The sequence below is a fragment of the Chenopodium album genome, chromosome 5 (genome assembly GCF_948465745.1).
Source record: "Chenopodium album chromosome 5, dcCheAlbu1.1, whole genome shotgun sequence".
Classification (NCBI taxonomy): domain Eukaryota; kingdom Viridiplantae; phylum Streptophyta; class Magnoliopsida; order Caryophyllales; family Amaranthaceae; genus Chenopodium; species Chenopodium album.
Window position 1 is genome coordinate 78,762,534 of NC_137838.1, and position 18,662 is coordinate 78,781,195.

Below are 18,662 nucleotides of genomic sequence, written 5' to 3' on the forward strand. Positions count from 1 at the left end.
GCTGAATAAGGTTCTGTTGTAACACACTTAAGAGGAAATGTTAACAACTTATTACATTACGCTACGTGAATCAATTTCCCAGAAAATGGCTCAGTCAAGTGTAACAGGGGCTAGAATCTGCCAAACAAAAGGGCAAAATTTAGCCAAATAAACTTCTCATGTCTACTCTTCAAGGTAATCAAACATTTCAGTTAGGAAGAATAGTGATTATGAAACAATTCAATGATTATCGAGAATAGCTTAAACTAAAATATATACTCAGTACGGTAAAAATCAGGCACATCTTACAAAGCAGCGTTCTGTGGTTAACATAGCAAACTCATTTCAATGGACACCGCACACATTCCTCTCATTTCAAACTCTATACAAACAAACCGTAGTGGTATACTGATATTCAACCACAAACGCCTACCAATGTTTCAGCTCATACACTTCATATTCCGATATGCTCTGAGAACGACAATACATATGGTAAACATGATCCATGTAAGAGACCTAAATGTGCAGACAAGTGAAGTATTCACTTCTTTTAAGAGAAACATCAAAAGCTGGATAAAGGCAGGATGTACAGAATCAGTCACCTCAAACCAAGTGATATGAAAAACTCAGTATAGGTTGGTGGAAAGGGTCAACAGAATGGAGACCAATGGAGCACCTTAAGGAACTTCAATCAAAGATTTCCTGAGCAGAAATTATGCTATGTTGACTGCAAAAATAGAATGAAAATATTATTAGATAAAAACAAACAACATGCATACAAACACACAAACGCAAAGCCTTCTCAAAATGATGGGGTTGGTTGCATGAACAAATAATTAATCTCCCATGTTAATCCACAAAGATCCTCTTCTCTATTTGCTTCTACCAATCCCATTTTATTCATGTCACTTTCTTTTGCAAACCCAATTCAAAAAAACATGCAAAAAAATAAAAAAGGAAGAAAATATGCTAAATAAACTATAACCCATACAGTAAAAGAACTATGGCAGTACTATTGGTATTTCTGTATATTAGAGCCATTCCTGAACACGGCCCTGACTTATTTGATATTTTCAAATCGACCCTGCTGTAGAGAAAGTTCTCCTAAATAATGGTACTATGGACAGCATAACAACAACAGTCCCAACGATTTGGTGTCGGCAAAAATGGATCATATAATCGATTGAATAAAAGTTGGAAAAAAAAATGTGTGAAGTGAGAAACCAAAAAAAAAAAAAAAAAAAAATGTAGAAAAAAATTCACTACAACTAAATTCAAACACGTAAACTCACTTTCAGATTTCAATTTCAAAGGTGATTTAAGAATTTTAACAAAATCAGGGTTGATTAGGAATTTTGAGAAATATCTTTAGGTATAAGGTTACTATATATAGTTTCCTAAAGATTACTATAGAATTATAGATAGTTACTATCTTTAGGTATAAGGTATTATAGATAGTTTCCTAAAGAACATCAGAAAGCTAAATTTGTTATAAGAAACATAGGAGTTTTTTTAAAAAGAAATTCCCTCATCCCAGCCCCAGCCAACCACCACTACCACTGGCCAATCATTAGAGGAATCAACAGTGGCCAGCAGACCACCATAGCATAACAGGGAAAATAGCATAAGGTTAGCAAGGAAATAGGCAGGCCCTTACTGTTCATCTTTGTAAACCCGGTAATATTTCTCCGCATGCTGTCGTTGACCAATTAGCTGAGCAAACCGTTCATCATGAGTGATGACAATTAACTGAAAATTCTCCTGGCCTTTTCTGTCTTCCATGATTCTGAAGAGGATGACCCAAAACTAAGATGTTTAGAATTTAATTAGTAACAGGTATGAACCTCTGCAAATACTATGCATACCTAAGAAGAGCAGCAGCCAAACTCTCAGAATTTGGGCCATCCAAGTTTGTTGTTGGCTCATCGAGTGCTAAGATTCCACAATGGAGGCAAAAGGTTTCTGCCAAGGCCAATCTTATAATAAGTGAAGCAAGAACCTAGAGATGCAAATTCCATGGAATGAGAATGTTAGAAATAACAAACAAGTATAAATGGAAAACAATATAAGTTATCTCTATAGACATGCAGACTGCCTGCCTCACCTTCTGGCCAGCACTGCACCTTCCTCGCATTTCAAGCTCAGCATCACCTGTCTGCATGAGCACCTGAAACAGAAATCACGGACAATTAATAAATATATACACTGATGTTAAGGGCTTCTGTAAAGCAACAAACTTAATGAAGAACTATTACGTAGTCAAGAATATGATATTACCTTATAACTGTAAGATCTAGTTCCAGCACCCTCAGAATCAGAATGTATGTATATGTAATCAATGTCCTGGCCTCTGTATGTTTGCTGCCAGATTTCGCGAATAATTCTATTTATTTCTTCCATTTTCATAGTGTGAAAACGCATCAGGGCTCTGGAGGAAGGTAAGCCAACATAAGAAGCTATGTTCAACATTAGCAACAAGCACATAAAGCCCGTAAACCGTAAAGCGACAAAATGTGTGGTATAAGAGGGCAAAGCTTTATGACTAAAAGTGCTGGACAAAGTATTCAAGGCCTGACAGTAATATCAAGTTATCAACACAGAAATAAGAGACTTTCCTAGTTCGCCCAATACAAAACTGAGGTCAAAATATTAGACTTGTACACTAGTTAATTGCAAAGATATTAAATCTTCAGGGAAAAAAAAAAAAATTACTCACATTGGCATATAGCAACAGTGTCAAACAAAGAAGATATCAAAAGAAAAAGGAAAAATAAAAAAGAACCTACATTATATACTGGAAGTACATAAATTCTGAAAACAGGAAACAAAAGCTTAACTTCCAGATAAAATATACTGTTCTCTAGATTAATGAGGGAGTGCTTACTTGTCAAGAGCGTTGTAGTATCTATCAAGGTCTTTGTTTGCCATTTCTGTAGTCTGTAAAAATCAGACAATAGTCATTAATACAATGAAATTAGCTTAGGGAAAGGATGTAAAAGCTGTGTGATAGTTACCTTGAGCTGGATATATTGGTCGAAGTGGCGTTTGTCTATATCCTTGTATTGTGGCTGTTTAAGATCACTCTTGTTTTTTGATATGTTGCTCTCATACACGGACATTGTACCACGAAACCTATTCAACTATAGATATTACAGAAGTTATAAATTTAGTTAATATCTGCAGAACATTCTATGGCAACTCAACTAACCCAGTAGGTTTTTTTTTTTTTTTTTTTAATTTTTTTTTTATGAAAGCATACATGACAAGATATATCACATTTTTAGAAAGATTTCAAGCATAAAAAAACACATTCCAAGTACGGCATGAAAATATCGCTTCCAAGCAGGCAAAGGGAGTGCTATAAAAAGTTAGGAATCCATGCGGAATATATGATAGTCACATGTATGAAGCAGAGGGAGTGGCAGGTAAGTGAAACAGCAATTACTTTCCCCAAACGCAGCAAAATAAAACAGAATAAAAGGCCCTCTAAGGCCCTGATGCAGAATGCTTGATCGTCATAATACAAATCTATACTTCAGATTCAGCAGATACATGTTGGATTGCATCCAGCATAGATGCTTTAGTAAACGGCCACCAACTTGGTGCAAAATGCATCACAAAATTTCCAACCAATTGAAATAATTGTAGCCAGACATCTGATAAAAGTAGGTGATATCAGATATGACTTGTAGGCTTGTAGCTGATAATATGACACATACACAGATCCATAACTGTTAATAGGGAAACCGAAATAAATCCCACCACTAGTAGTAACATAGCATCTGCCAATATTTTAGTAAATTGAAATGCAATCAGGTATCACAAGAATCATGCGACACAATGATTTATAACTTCAGTTAAACTGATGAATGAGATTAAGAATACCTCAGACAGAAGCCTATCTCTTTCTTTGCCTAACTTAAATAGTTCAGATTCAATTAACTCAGCACTACCAATCTCTACTAGTCTCTGCTCCAGCAACTCAAGGTCACGAGTAAGCTCATCTACTCTGGCTTTTGCCTCCCGATATATAATGTTTTCATTAATATTATGTCTCAGTAACTCTTGGTTCTTCTTGAATTCCCGTGCACTTTCCAGTTCATCAGATATTTTTTTCTTCTTTTGACCAGAGTTCTCAATCTGGGATTCTGCTTGTGACTTTCTTACTTGTAGTTCCTTTAAGCGCTCTGCTTTCTTAGTCTCATCATACCTGCCAGCAGAATGCTATAAAAAAACTCACATGGAAAGAAGTCAAGGGCACAAGAAAGGACAACCAAATGACCAAAGGCATGATTGAGTTGCATACTCTTCTATCTTGAAATTAAGTTTGAGAAGGTCTTTGAGCTGCTGCTGTTGACTTCTCCACAGATCAGCTTGCCTCTCATATTCACAGTCAAGTTTTTTTTTAAGAGCATTGTAATCACTTAGCAATTTTGATGTCTCCTTGGCCAAAGGATTAATAACCTCAGCATGTTGCTGCAATTATGAAAAGAAATTAACTTCAGCTCATCAAAATCATATTCAAAGATAAATACACATTATTCTGCTTTTACATTGTTTATAATCAATAAACAATCGAACACAAATTAAATGAACTACAATTAATCAAACAACAATAATACCAATTACAAAATTGTTGAGTACATAAATAAACCTCACTTCAAAATATTCAATAACAAAATGGACCTAGAATAGTGCAATCAATATATCTGTTGAGTTCTGTATGATGTGTCCTAAAAAATCCAGATACAATGAAATAATCCTAATTTTAAACAATAGACAAAACTTCTGCCATATCAATAATCTCACAAAATCATGCTGCTCTATTCTTAGAATTAAATTGAATATATCCAATGAAAAACGATAAACCAATAAAGATTCAAAAGTAATCGTACTTCAGATAAAACAAAGTCCCATTAACATCAAGTTTAAATGTTTGATCCTAAGTTACTCAGACTCTTCATTTTTACCTCAAGTACCTATGTCAAATCCTCGACACCCAAACATATAGGACACTTAGATCCTTCATTTTGGGCCAAAATCGTGGGAGTGGAATAATTTCGCATAACATCCGAGTCGGATAAATGGACACATATCTATGTTGGACATGGGTACCCGAGCTTGAGTAACTTAGGTTTGATCAATTTTTAGATTAAAATTCATATGCTTAAATGAAATTTACAAGGGAAAATATACCAATTACATAAGGATTTATAGGAAAGATAGAGAATTAGTTTGAAACTCTTGATTGTGCTCTTTTTGTTTTGGAGTGTTGTAGTCTCAAAGAAGATCAGTTAATCTGTTATTAGTGTTGTAATTCACCTAATTTCAGTTGCTTTGCCTTCTGATTTTGATTAGAGATTTTTACGTCAATTATTAAAGTCTCAATTATGGGGTGCCAGAAGAGTGGAGGGCTGATCATGGAGCAAGAAGCCACAAACTAAGTAAAACTTAAAATCAGGGCAGAGCATCACACTTTTCTTATGTGAGGAACTTATTTCAGCAGAGTTTAGAGGTTAAGAAAGACAATTTAACAACAGAATAATACAAATATAATCCCCACAACTTTGTCAGCAAAAATACATTAAACAAGACCAGCGGTCAAATCTCCAAAATAAAATTTAACTATCAACTAATAGTGTCTCCAAAGACTGCTAGTATTCAATTCCAATAATCAAATTCAGATTAAATTTGATTTGTTTTAGCCTAATGCTCCTTTCTGACATGTTATTCTCGCCTAAGATTTGCCCACCAGTCTAGCTTAACACATTTTTTTATCAAGGTAAATAATTGGTATTGTTTTAGTACGGAGTACAATTTTGATAGACCAACAAATCAACAATTGCTGGTTTCATCTGCATCAAATATTTCAATATAAATTCAAGAAAACAGCATTTCGGGGTAAAGCAAGAGGCATTGCAGATTGGACAATGCTTTAAAAAAAAAAAAATATCAAAATCGAAAGCTGTGCATTAATGCTAATTTAACCAAAAACATCTATTCTATAGGTTACCTTCTCCTCAAGCTCCACCTGACTTTTCTCCTCCATCAAACTTTGAAGCTCATCTTCCACTTTATTAAAATTATTCAATACAGCAGCAGCTTTCATTTTCTCCTCCCTAATTGAGTACAACCGAAGGGTGGTGCTATTTAAATCTTCCGTGATATACTTTTGTTCTTCTCTTAACTTCTCGATATCATCTTGCAATTTATCCCTTCATAGCACAGAAAATAAGCCACATTGAAAGGAGACAAAAATGGGAGGGAAATAGTGTTACAAAAACAGTGAAGCTGTCTACAATTTCAGTCAGAGTGCCTATATTGCTATTTCATAGAACTGCTAGAAATATGCCCAATCTACTTAAGGAAAACAAAGAAGAGAGAGAAAAGAGGAAAAAGAGGTCAATTTTCAACAAGGCAAGTGAAAGAGCTTAGTTCAAACACTCAATCCTCAAATGTGACAGGCACACTGCACATAACATGTAGATTCAGCAAAGCAAAAAGTTATCACTAAGAGTAAACACAATGGTTGCCCACAACCATTATGGTTATCACTTATTTAATTAATTTCTCTATCTTCCACCTCATTTATAACCACTCTTATACCCACTTAATAACCAATGTAGCCCAATGGTTGATCATGGTTACACATCTTATCTCTCTTACTTTTACCCAACCCAACCCCACCACACAATCTCCCTCTTTCACTCAATGACCAAGCAAATTAGCCCTACTACTTCACTCAATAACCAAGCTTTATAACCTGGTTATTTCCACAACCAGGTTATTGCTTTTTATTCCCAAAAATTTCTCTCTTCATTTTTTAATTATTTTTTCACATTCTCTCTCCCAACAACCATCCTAAATGGTTAACGTTTGGCTATGCTCTAAGTACATGACTTCAAACATTGGTATGAAGTTAGAAGCTAAAGCAATCTTCATATCTCTATATATTGCTCAAACGTAAAAGCACATGTGACGAGGAATTTATATCTCAGCAGAGGAAAAGAGAAACATATCATGCTCAAACACAAACAAAATAAGAAAACAATCAGGATAATATATATATATATATACTTATTGTTCTGCAGATCATTGATCTCTGACTTGATGTCTTCCATAGATCGAACATCCAGCCCTCGATAATCAAGCTTGTCTTCCAACGTCACGACTTGACTTTTTAAAGTCTGGATCTCTAGGAAATGCATGTCCGCTGTCTCCACAGGCAATACCAAGGCTTCAACTGAATCCTTGTCAGCCTTTACTTGGGCAACTATACATGAAATCTACATGAAACAATAAACAGTGTAGTATAAGACTAAAGAACCATGGATTATCAGGACTAACATCATAACACAATCTTGATTTTTAGAGCAGTTAAATCTGAAAAAAGGCAAAGATGGAACTTCAGAACTTATTTAACACATTGAACAAAACTTAATGTCAACACTGTAACTACATAAGAAAGCAACAAGCCTATGTAATGATCCACTACAAAACTTAGATATGATCACCATGTGAAAAACCTACAATGAAATATTTCAGGTGAATCTCTTGAAATCATTTAGTAGACAAGTGTCGTGAATAAATCTCGCAGGCACAGTGGCAGGCACAGTGGCACACACAAACACACACACACAGCTAACGTTATTGCTAGAAGATAAGAGAACACAAGTCCAAAATACGGAAGTCCAAAATATTACATCATCGAGTGCCAGCGTCTTCTGATCCAACTCTTCATTTAAATTAGCTAGCTCCGCCTCTGCTTGCGGTATTGCCTCTTCTTTAAATTTAGAATACTCATCATATGCTGCTCGGAGACTGTACAACTGCTGAAAAATAGAATCAGCACTCGCAGCTTCTGCTTCCACCTCCTTCAATCGCTCTCCAGTAGTGGCCATACTTTCCTTTTGCTGAGCATAAACCAAAAGAAGTGCATTTTGTAAAATAGGAAAAAGACATAGTAGAGATCATAAGGCTTTTACAAGATCAACCAAAGAAAAAAAAAAATCTGTAAAGTAGGCCTCTGAGGCTCTGACTATATCATATCACACCGTTACTCAAATTTAGTAATCAAGACTTTGTTCTCTTCATCTGAAATAAGGTGTTCAGGTTTGAATTTCTACAGTCTGGTCTGATTTGATATTTTTTTTGGTCTGGTCTAGTCCAGTTCTCTGATTTGACTGAACATAGACCTTAGTTATACGTTAATGAATAAAAAACCATTCAAGTAGGTTCTTGTTAGATTCACCTTAAAGTGTATAATAAAAGATCTAAAATTCATATTTTTTACGAATATGAAACTAAAGATATATGGCATTAAGAAAATGTAAATACATAGTAAGAGGTTTTTGTTTGGTCTGGTCTGAATTTTTGTGGTACGATCTGATGTGGTATATTTTTAACTAGTAAAAGGTATTATGAATAAAGTGAAGAGAACAAAGCCCCAAGTCCTCTCATAAGGCTCTCGGCTCCCGCCTACAACGATATAAGGGGTCAAATCACTCAAATGCATGCAATCTTACCCAAGGGATTGAAGAGAGCCTACAGCATTAAATCTTTGATGAAAACTTCAGTAAAAACTAGTAAATATCCTACCTTCTTGACAAATTCATCCTCCTCTTCAGCAGAAAAAGGACGTGCGCAACAAGGACAAATATGATGGTTTCGAGCAGTAAATTCAAACGGAACAAACATTTTGCGCATACCCTCTTCCATATCGTATTTACTGCATCTCATTAGTCAGAATAATTAGTACATAAACAGAAGTCAAGCCTGCTTCTAAAGAGCATAATATGTCTAGAACCTTCTCAGAGCATCTCTTTTCTCTTTGGCCTTATTCAAGGCTAGCAGATAGGAATCAACACCAAAAAGTTGCTGATCCAGTAATTGAAGTTTTGACTCAATGAACTTCTTCCTAGCTGAAAATATACATGGAGAGGCATTTAGATGAAGAGTTAGGTGTATAAGACAAACAATTAAAATAAGTGCATATATCTTTGAAATATTCAGATGAATTAGCAACAATAAAACTCATTTCTCCATCAACAAGGCTATGATTAGTATACTTCTTACATACAAACATTGTTCAGGATGAGACAATTCTAACACGATACAGGAAACACCAGCATTCAAGCATAAAAATCTTTGAAGACAGGGGCCAACTTGGCTTACAAGTATAAGGCAAATGAAATTGCCAAATACCAAAGGGGTGGAGTGGGGGTGGGGGTGGAGGATTATAATATGTATATGAAGGGTGCATATTGCACTTTGTATCATAACAGGAAATGAAATGGAATTCACAGCAAAATATGCTCATTTACAAACCAAAGTTACAGCATTTATAGCTCAGCGAACATAGAGTATTGATGACACTCCATACCCAAACAAAAGTCCCATTTGACCCAAAAATCAGGTCTCAAGCAACTTCAACATTTAGCTACTCCATGAGATTAAAAATCAAACTTACAGTTCATATCTCTTTGAAATTTATTTAAATTATTGCTGACTTCTTTGATCTTCAACTGCAACAAGGAAACTTCGTTTTCAACCTCGCGGGACTTGGGAATAAGGTCATCAAACTCATTGTTTGTAGAGCTGCACATATAATGAAAAAATAAAGATTTTCCCTATGTCCGAAAGTTTTTAACACTTTCACTTTAGTCCATTTTTGGTAAACCTATTCCCTACCTTTCCTTCTTTTAACCCACATTATTTACCCCTTTTCACTCACTCTCTTTATTCAACTTTTTTTTTACACCCACCCATTTTTACACTCTCCCCTTTTCTTGCACCCAATCACTATATCATCACTCCCTTACCACTTGCCTTTATTCGTGTACAGAACGTAAATGTTAATAACTTTCGTACACGGACAAAATTCCACAAGAAAGTACCAATGAATCTACTTCATCCATTTCTCAATAAGTTCATCATTTTGACTTTTTACAATGTTTATAACCTTAACAATTGAAATAAGGACCTTTATCATTGACTCATTGTAAAATAATAAATAAAAGTAGTCAAAGTTAGAATATAAAAGTGTAAGAAGTCATATAAAAGTGGGACCATGGAGGGGTTAAACGAGGGAGAGGGAGACCGAAAATGACTTGGCTAAAAGGAGTTAGGAAGGATATGAAGTTTATGGGTTTGCATGATGATGAAGCTTTGGATTGTAAGGGATGGAGAAGGAAGATTTATGTCGATCACTACATAAAATAATAAAATTTGATTCATGTTAGCCGACCCCACTTATGGGATTATGGCTTTGATTGATTCCTCACCAATCACCATAGACAAAACAAAGAAGGATATAAGTATGCACTCCTTAATTAGTTCCATTGCCAATTTGGCGGTGCGCTTAGAAATAAGCAAACAGATTTTTTTAATGATATAGCTTCCCTTAGTTGAGACTTTCAAGTTCTGTATGTCGAAACTTATGTACAGTTGGAGTCATGTTTCAGACTCTAATCAATACCCTTAACTTTCTTGTTATGAAGATAAATTGCTTCATGATAGCTTAAGGGAATGAGCTTTCTTGCCCAGGGCCCTCACTTTATATGTGCCTTATGAAGTCTTTTTTATATAATTCTTCATTACTAATTAAAAAGTGGGAAAAATACACCCAAGCAAACCATCGTAATAGGAATATGTATTAATACCAAAATTGTTATCTTATAACCTAATGCTCATTTCCTTACATTGTTTTTATTGAAATAGAAGTTATTTCAATATGCTATTTTTATTTCATTTATGTTTGTTTATTCATGCATCAATTATGTCCTTGATTAGCTCTACAAATAAGAAAAGTTGACAATTTGGCCTTTTAATTTAATCCATATATGTCGGGTTCTATATTGTTGATCATTTTAGAACTAATTATGAAGTAAAGATAACTTGGCAGCTAATGGGGGCACCACCACCTCCTCCTTCAGTTATATAATAGAAATAGATCATGATTTAGGAAGCTCACAATAAACTAATAAACCCCTATATCATTCAAATCGTGACTTGGTGTGAACCAAAATCAAGACATATAAAAGAAGAAAAAGATCAAAGTAGATCTTCAAAAGCTTGAAAATAACCTTTTAGCCTTTAGAATTTCACTTCTCAAATCCTTCTCTGGTGGGAGTCTCCCTTTTAGCACTCCTCTGATCTTATCCTTGTACTCATCCATTCTAGAAATAGAGCAAAATACGTCAGTTTGAAGATATATCAGGCAGCACAGGAGTTTATAAAATCTATCCTCAACAAACACACAAAACATGAACAGCTCCAGAGCTTGTAAACTGACATTTTGTTTAACTTTTTCTTGTGTTTTTCTATCTCTGATTTCTTCGCAGCCAACTCTGCTCTATTATCAGAATCACCAGCCAAGATATCTCTTTCACGATTCAGAGATTTAATCTTACTGTTCAAGTTAAAGATTTCACTTTGCTTTTGCATTATAATAGAATCAAAATCTCTTTCAGCAAGTTGCTTCGTCTTCCTCTCCAACTCGAGATTCTAAAGCAAATAAATTATAAAGTATAATGGTTTAAGAACTAAGAAGTAGTAATCAAGCAGGGAAAACGTCATAGAAGAAATCCATAAACAGATATATTACCATGTGCCTTTCTCTTTCATCTAAGCGAGGGAGATCAAATCCAGATAGCTGATCTTCATATGACTTACGTTCACTCTCTTTTTCTTTAATGTGTTTCAAAATCTTATTCTGTAAGGAACAACCCAGAAGACATGACACTTAATATTATGTGGACATGAATGAAATTAAGCAGATTGTTTATAAAAAAATAAATAAATAAATAAATAAAATAAATAAATAAATTGTAACAACCTTATAGTCCGCATTGGCCCTCCTTTTGGCTTCAAGATTCTTCAGACTGTTATTAGCATCGTTATAGGAGTCCAGTGCTGCTTTAATTTCAGTTTCATTTGTTTTCTGTAACAATCTCAGTTAAATATTTTACAAGCAATGAAAGATGGTGTAAAAATGGCAAGGAGGTTCATAGATAAGTAAAAAAAGTACAAACATGATAAATTGATAATATACTCCATATACAGATGCTGCTGATTCTCCAATCTCCAGCATTCAGGAGGAAGAGCAGGGTTAAAGAGAGGGTAAAGTTGAGAGTGTACTCCACTCCAGTACTCCATTACCAGGGGAAAATATAATATCCCTTCTCCCAAGTAAGCAACACCTCGTCTTTCTCCTATTATTTCCACATCTATCCTTTTATACTCCTACTACCAATCTACCATGACCATCAACAATCTTGCCTATTTCTTCTCTCCCTCACATTAAATCTTTCTCAGTCCATGATGTAGAATCTGGTCATTTTTTCCTCCCTACTTAATTCTACACCAACTCAGAAAGAGTTTTAAATGGTTGGAGTAATTGGTGATGACCAGACTCATGAAACTAATTTTAGTGAGCAAGCCCACCAATGAGAAAGCATATCATTAAGTCTAAAATCCAATGGAAATACAAATGTAGGAACATATGCTTTTGCACATCACAAGCATCAGAAAGCCCAAAGATTGTTCACAAAATCATAGAAAAGGTAGAACTGACCTTCTTCTCGTTTAAATCCTTCTCCAAGTCAAGTATCCTCTCATTTATATAACTTGTACAACTCAAAGCTGTTTCATCACTGAAAGGACCATTTGTAAGGGATCCCAAATTGTGCAGAGAATAGAGCTCTTTGATCATGGAGTCCCTGTCATTCTTTAACTCAGTATGAGCCTGGAGCCAAAAGCAAAAAACATCCAATAATTGTAAATAATAAAGAAAATGAAACAGGCAACAAATATAATTTTAGGTAAATCACACAACGTAACTCCCCATGGTTTTTTCATGTGAAAAAATAATAATAATAAATTAAAAAAAAAAAATCAATGACTATCACAACCCTCAACATGAGCTAAAGCAATAACTACTGCCACTCCCCCTAATTTATAAAGGGGGAAAATAAAACTCATTCATTCCCTGCTCAGTCTATTGACTCTCATCCTATTCATCATATCTTGGAGTTATCACAATGAAAATTTTATATTATAAATAGGCTACTAAAAAATAAGAGAAAAATGTCAGGATTTTTATTTTTTTTTATTTTTTTTTGGGGGGGGGGGGGGTGTCTTATGCTTCAAGTGGCTTTATCTCAAGTCAATGCCCACAAGAGTTGACCCCCCCCCCCCCCCAAAACCCGATCCGCACCCATGATACTGACCGCACCATCTCAGATGAAGGAGTGAGATAGTTATAAACCTGCCCTCATCAACGCTTCATAAAATATTACAACAAATGTACATGCTCTTTTATTTATAAGTCTACGACAGTGAATTACATAGAAATTAAACTTTGAATTATTTTATAAGTAGTTGGAATGGAAAGCTTTATCATGTCAATGCAGTGTAGGGAGTTGATATATAGGACATTCTGAGGAATGGTCCATGCATAAACACTATGGACCAAAGGTCCCTACTGGAGTGCTGGCATCTTGTTAAAAACAGAGTTACCTTGTGAAATTTACTTATACAATATATATGGTAGACTTACATCTGCTGCACTTTGAAGTTTGCTTATCTCTACAAGATACTCAGTAACTTTTTTGCTAAGGATAATACTTGTTTTCTCTAAGTCATCTCCTTCTCTGACCAATTTGGCAATTAGCCTATCCTGCTGAGAAATTTTTTCATCAAACTTTTCCTTCCACTCCTTCAGTTCTTCATCAGTCTCTGAAATACAAACAATATTGAATGCAATATCCACAAATAAAGAATATTAATGCAATTAGCACACTCATGAATAAATGAGACACAACAGAGTGACAGACCTTCGATTTCTTCTATGAGCGCTTGATACCTTTGAACCTGCTCGTTATATGAAGCACTTCTTGTGGCACTCTTTTCGGTTATCTGATCCTGAAGCTTACGAAGATCTTTTAGCTTAGTTTCAGTACATTGTATCTTCGCATCAACCTCTTCGATTTCCTTATCCAAATTCTGCATTTGAACTTTCAAACATTCTGTTCTTTCCTGATCTTGAGCAATACTATCTCGTAACTGTCAGAGAATGATCAAGGCCGCAGACCATCAGAACATCCCAAGGAAATCAAACATTAATGTTTCCAACTACAACAATTAAAGACAAATAACTATAGATCACCAAAACTACAACAGAGGAATTCGAACATGGCTAGAAGAAATTGCAACTTAACACAAAGGAAAATTATATGTAAAGCCCTAAGGGATAATTATTAGAAAAAGTTAAGCATCATGCACAAAGTAAGCATTAATACTAGTGATCAACGTGTGACTTTGTCATACATTCCGAGACTAATACCAATTAGGAATGAAATTTAATGCTTATAGTTAGACCTTATGGTTGCACATATCATAACCATAAATAATTTAATATGAATAGACTAGAAGAATGAGTAGAAGGACAGAAACAGGACTGTTGAACTACCTACAAGGTATACACCTGTCAAAGATACAAGTCATACGACAACGAACCCAATAAACGTGAAGAAAAAGGCATTTGGTCCCAGTCGTGGGTACACCTTATGGTTGCACATATCATTACCATAATAATTTAATATGAATAGACTAGAAGAATGAGTAGAAGGACAGAAACAGGACAGTTGAACTACCTCCAAGGTATACACCTGTCAAAGATACAAGTCATACGACAACGAACCCAATAAACGTGAAGAAAAAGGCATTTGGTCCCAGTCGTGGGTACTGCAGTGCTACTATCTCACGTACCCCCTAAGCCTTCCTATGACTGGTGGACAGACTGACCACTGGTGCATTATATTGCACCATTTCCCCTCATGCTCTTCCCTACCATTTTTTGGGGAAGGGGGAGGAGGACTAGATAAGGAAAAAGGACTTAACCTTTCCCTTACATTGACTGATCTCAGCTTCCCTTCCCCTTTTACCTACAGCAGATAAAACACATACAATCTTCCAAGAACCATAGATGAAAACTAGCTACCTGCATCCGATGATTGTGAGTAAAGTTTGAAAAATTGAAAAATTCTCTAAATGGACAGCAAATCTTAAGTTTTAAATGGTGCGAGACACACAAGGCACAGATGGTCAATGGAGCCAAGGTGCAAGGCAAAGGCCGTGCACCTTTCATATACAAGATAATGAGACGAAACTTTGTCTTTTGTTTTTGTTCTAATTTTATTTCTTTTTAAGGTTATAACTTTTATTGATTAAAAAAGAAGGCCAAAAAAATAGTTTTAAGGAATTGAAAAAAAATAAAACAATTAGGGAGATGTGGGGGGGGGGGGGGGGGGGGGGGGGGGGGGGGGTCACATGACTGTATAATCAAAATGTGTGTTTTACATTGAAAAAAATAACAAAGGGTGGGTACCAGTCAATCTGTTAGCTAAAATGGAAAATAAGAAAACCAAAAAAAAAAAAAAAAAAAAAAAAAAAAAAAACTCATACTGTCAAAGAGGAGAAAGAACATGGAGAATAAGCTCATCCAGAAAAGGAAAAGAGAAAATAGAAAGTTTTGAATTTGTGACGGAAGAAGACATTTAGAAAAGAGAGAAGATAAGGTCGAAGAGAAAGAATGAAAGAAGTCCAGATTGAAGAGAGAGAAAGAGTGAACTCAACTTCAAACGCATTGATATATGCCCCCTATTTACACTAATTCACAAATAAATGGTACGTAGATCACTCATAATATACAAGACTCGGGTACCAAATAAAATTCCACAATGCATAACAAAACTACACAAAACGAAGCTGACCAAAAAAGATGCAGGAAGCATATGTTTAAGACTCTAGGAGAACAAGAAGGAAAACCTTATAAGCAGAATCTTTCAATGTTTGCAGATGCTCTAATTTCAGCTTGTATGTCTTGATCCCTTGGGCCTGCTCTTTATGGAGCTTCTTGATGACCTCCAATGCCTTAGTGTATCTGGTCAAAGCACATTGAAAGAGCTCAGTCCAACTCTCAACTCAGGCTATACTTAATAATGAAAACAAGTCAAGGTGCCAACGATTTATACATAATGTCATCTCAATATCTCACAGCACTACTTTCTCCATAATTATAATTGCATTAGTTCAGCAATAAATAGAAGCCCAACTATGACATAATAGTAAGTTTTTTTTTATGAGCCATCCCTCGTGATGTTTACTAATATTACTATGCAGAACTGCCGACTACCTCCACCGGTGCACCCTTTCAAGACATGCATATGCCTAGATCTAATTATTGGCCTTAAGCAATTTTGCTTAAAAGGTTGTTGTTATGAGTTATGACTCCTAAGTCGAAACCTATACAGAGATTGTTAGTGACAATGGCAATTGGTAGATGGTATAAACATAGAGCTCCCACTACCCTGTTGAAGCATGAATGCCTCCGCTAATTATAAAGAAGATTTTTTTTAAAAAAGCATACAATTATGCTCCAAATCACATCAAAAAAAATTCACGTCATCATAATGCCAAGTGACTACAGCCTTACCGGGTCGCAGAGAATATATCATCAAATTTTTTTTTCAGAGTGGAGGAGTCTTGCAATGGCCAGTTAGCCTCATCTTGGTGCACAAATATCACATTTTCTAGAATCGCTTTAGAAACACCCATCAGTGCAGGGATTTCTCGATCCATATCAGCACATCTGTAGCTGAGGCAAACTTTCTAAAAGGAAGTAAGAGAATAATGTGTGAGTGGAGGACCTACTTTTCCTTTTCAGCAAGACATATACAAGTTTACAGATTATACACAGACACAGTAGCATGCAGGGTAAGAACTAAAACTATTAATTGCAAGGTCTCATCATCCTTCAGACAAACAATTCAAAGGATGGAGACTGAAACATATCAAAGGAAGAAAGGGAGGCTAGCACCTACATCAATTTTACCATATATTTTCCTAGTAAAATAAAATTAATAGTAAGAATTTACAGATTACAATGCCTAACATGCACCTTCTTACCAGCAAATTGACAATATGATAAACACATGTGAGCATAGCATATGGGCTAGAGTTGCATTGAGCAAAAGTTTAGGCTTAATAGTTGGCAAATAAATAAAATTCTCCTTTTATATTCAAGTCTCAATGATATCCTGGATTTCTAGGGCTATGTATATCCCTTCTAGAGTTCTAGAGGACATATATTACCATAGAGCTCTACCATTTCGTCCAAAAAGGAAGAAAAATACCACTGATGAACAATTAACTATGCAACATAAACCGTTAAATACATTGAACAATCCATCACCCAACACATGAAATTAGGCAATTCACACAACACCTAAAGCTGCAAAGGTTTCAAAAAATAGCCGTTGAATAATCACTAAACAATGATTCTAGCAACATCCAAGTTTCAATAATTGCTGCAGATAAACAATCTATGATGTACAACACAACGATAGCATTAATGAGCATGTATTCACCTCCCCTGTATTTGGGTTAATAGTCTGGAGCACACTTTCAATAGCTTTATACTCCATCTTAGACGCCTTTTGAGTTAGCTGAAACGACCTTATACACACAACATCTTTCCCTGCGGCTGTCTTAAACCGGAGCTTAATTTGCGCTTTTGTCTCTGTCTCTCCCGCTACCTACCATTCATACCCAACAAAGAAAAACCCTCACATTAGCACCAATCTCCAATAAAACAAAACAATCCAAACAAATAAAAAAAATATAGCTGAGAGAATTAGAAACCTTGGGATCATGAATGAAGCTTTGACCCGACCTAGCATTCGGAGGCAACTCCCCGGTGCATGCAACCTTCAAGCACTCAATTACAGTCTACACCCAAATCAAACTAATCACATAACAATATAGAGTAATCCTACAATTCCAAGTACATTAATCATCCTTCTAAATTACAATTTCAATATCAATTTTCAATTAATTGCCAATCATTAGCAAAACTTCACCCTTTTTCATCCCTAAATGTTATACACTTGGCAACTAACACATAATTTATAAAAAAAAAAAAAAAAAAAAAAAAAAAAAAAAATCAAATGAGGAAATGGGCAATAATCACCAACAATATATTAAAAGCAAATAAACACCCCACTATAATCTAATAAATAAAAATACCAAGCAATATATTACATTCAAACCCCAGAAAAATTAAGGTTATTTAAAACAAAAATAAGAAAATGGGTAACCAAAAAATACAAAAAAAATAAAAAGATAAAATAGAAATATACAGTTTTTCCGGCGCCATTGGAACCCACGATTAAGGTTAAGGGTTTGAAGAAGGTGATGACATGCTTGTTTTCCGGGTCGAAACTCCTGATTCCTTTAATCAGCATCTTGTCTACTGTACTCATTTTTGCTGCTTTCTATACAATTTGCTGCGAATTTTAAAGGGTTTTCTCAGATTTGGGTGTTTTTGATTAATTTACTGAATTAATGGAGTTTACGCCGGAATTTTTTCCCGGCGAAAGTGTGAGAGATGAAAACAAGGGTTTTGTTGGGGTTTAATTTTCAATTATTTTCACTCAAGAAGTTTTGTGAGTTGTTTATATGGAGTTTTGCGACTCTGTAATGGGCGCGGGAATACTCGAACGATTAAATAAATTGGTTATGGAGTAAGCCAAAAATTTAATTCCCCATTTGCTTTGGTTAGTACGAGTAAAAATTAGGCCTTGTTTAGTTCACCTTATTTTTACTTATTTCAGAAAAAATAA

The 18,662-nt window shown here is 35.1% G+C and overlaps 1 protein-coding gene across 2 annotated transcripts; it reads right to left on the bottom strand.

Annotated features, from left to right (window-relative positions):
• Nucleotides 1-223: 223 nt before the first annotated feature.
• Nucleotides 224-18,511, bottom strand: LOC145631229 (DNA repair protein RAD50-like). Of its 2 annotated transcripts, XM_081683318.1 has the most exons (27): nucleotides 18,180-18,511; nucleotides 17,683-17,769; nucleotides 17,409-17,576; nucleotides 16,475-16,650; nucleotides 15,808-15,922; nucleotides 13,815-14,043; nucleotides 13,538-13,716; nucleotides 12,554-12,724; nucleotides 11,816-11,920; nucleotides 11,585-11,692; nucleotides 11,273-11,484; nucleotides 11,064-11,156; nucleotides 9,449-9,576; nucleotides 8,786-8,900; nucleotides 8,578-8,707; nucleotides 7,683-7,892; nucleotides 7,057-7,265; nucleotides 5,993-6,194; nucleotides 4,286-4,455; nucleotides 3,865-4,189; nucleotides 2,994-3,119; nucleotides 2,864-2,916; nucleotides 2,257-2,407; nucleotides 2,084-2,146; nucleotides 1,845-1,978; nucleotides 1,637-1,765; nucleotides 224-706 (listed from the first exon to the last, which is right to left on the bottom strand). In XM_081683318.1, the coding sequence occupies exons 1-27, from the start codon at nucleotides 18,300-18,302 to the stop codon at nucleotides 667-669; spliced, it is 3,951 nt and encodes a 1,316-aa protein (XP_081539444.1). In that variant the 5' UTR covers nucleotides 18,303-18,511; the 3' UTR covers nucleotides 224-666. The 2 variants fall into 2 exon arrangements, 1 of the variants encoding a protein (XP_081539444.1); XR_014112376.1 differs by lacking the exons at nucleotides 224-706; nucleotides 1,637-1,765; nucleotides 1,845-1,978; nucleotides 2,084-2,146; nucleotides 2,257-2,407 and having other exon boundaries at nucleotides 2,905-2,916; nucleotides 3,865-3,877; nucleotides 3,933-4,189.
• Nucleotides 18,512-18,662: the final 151 nt, after the last annotated feature.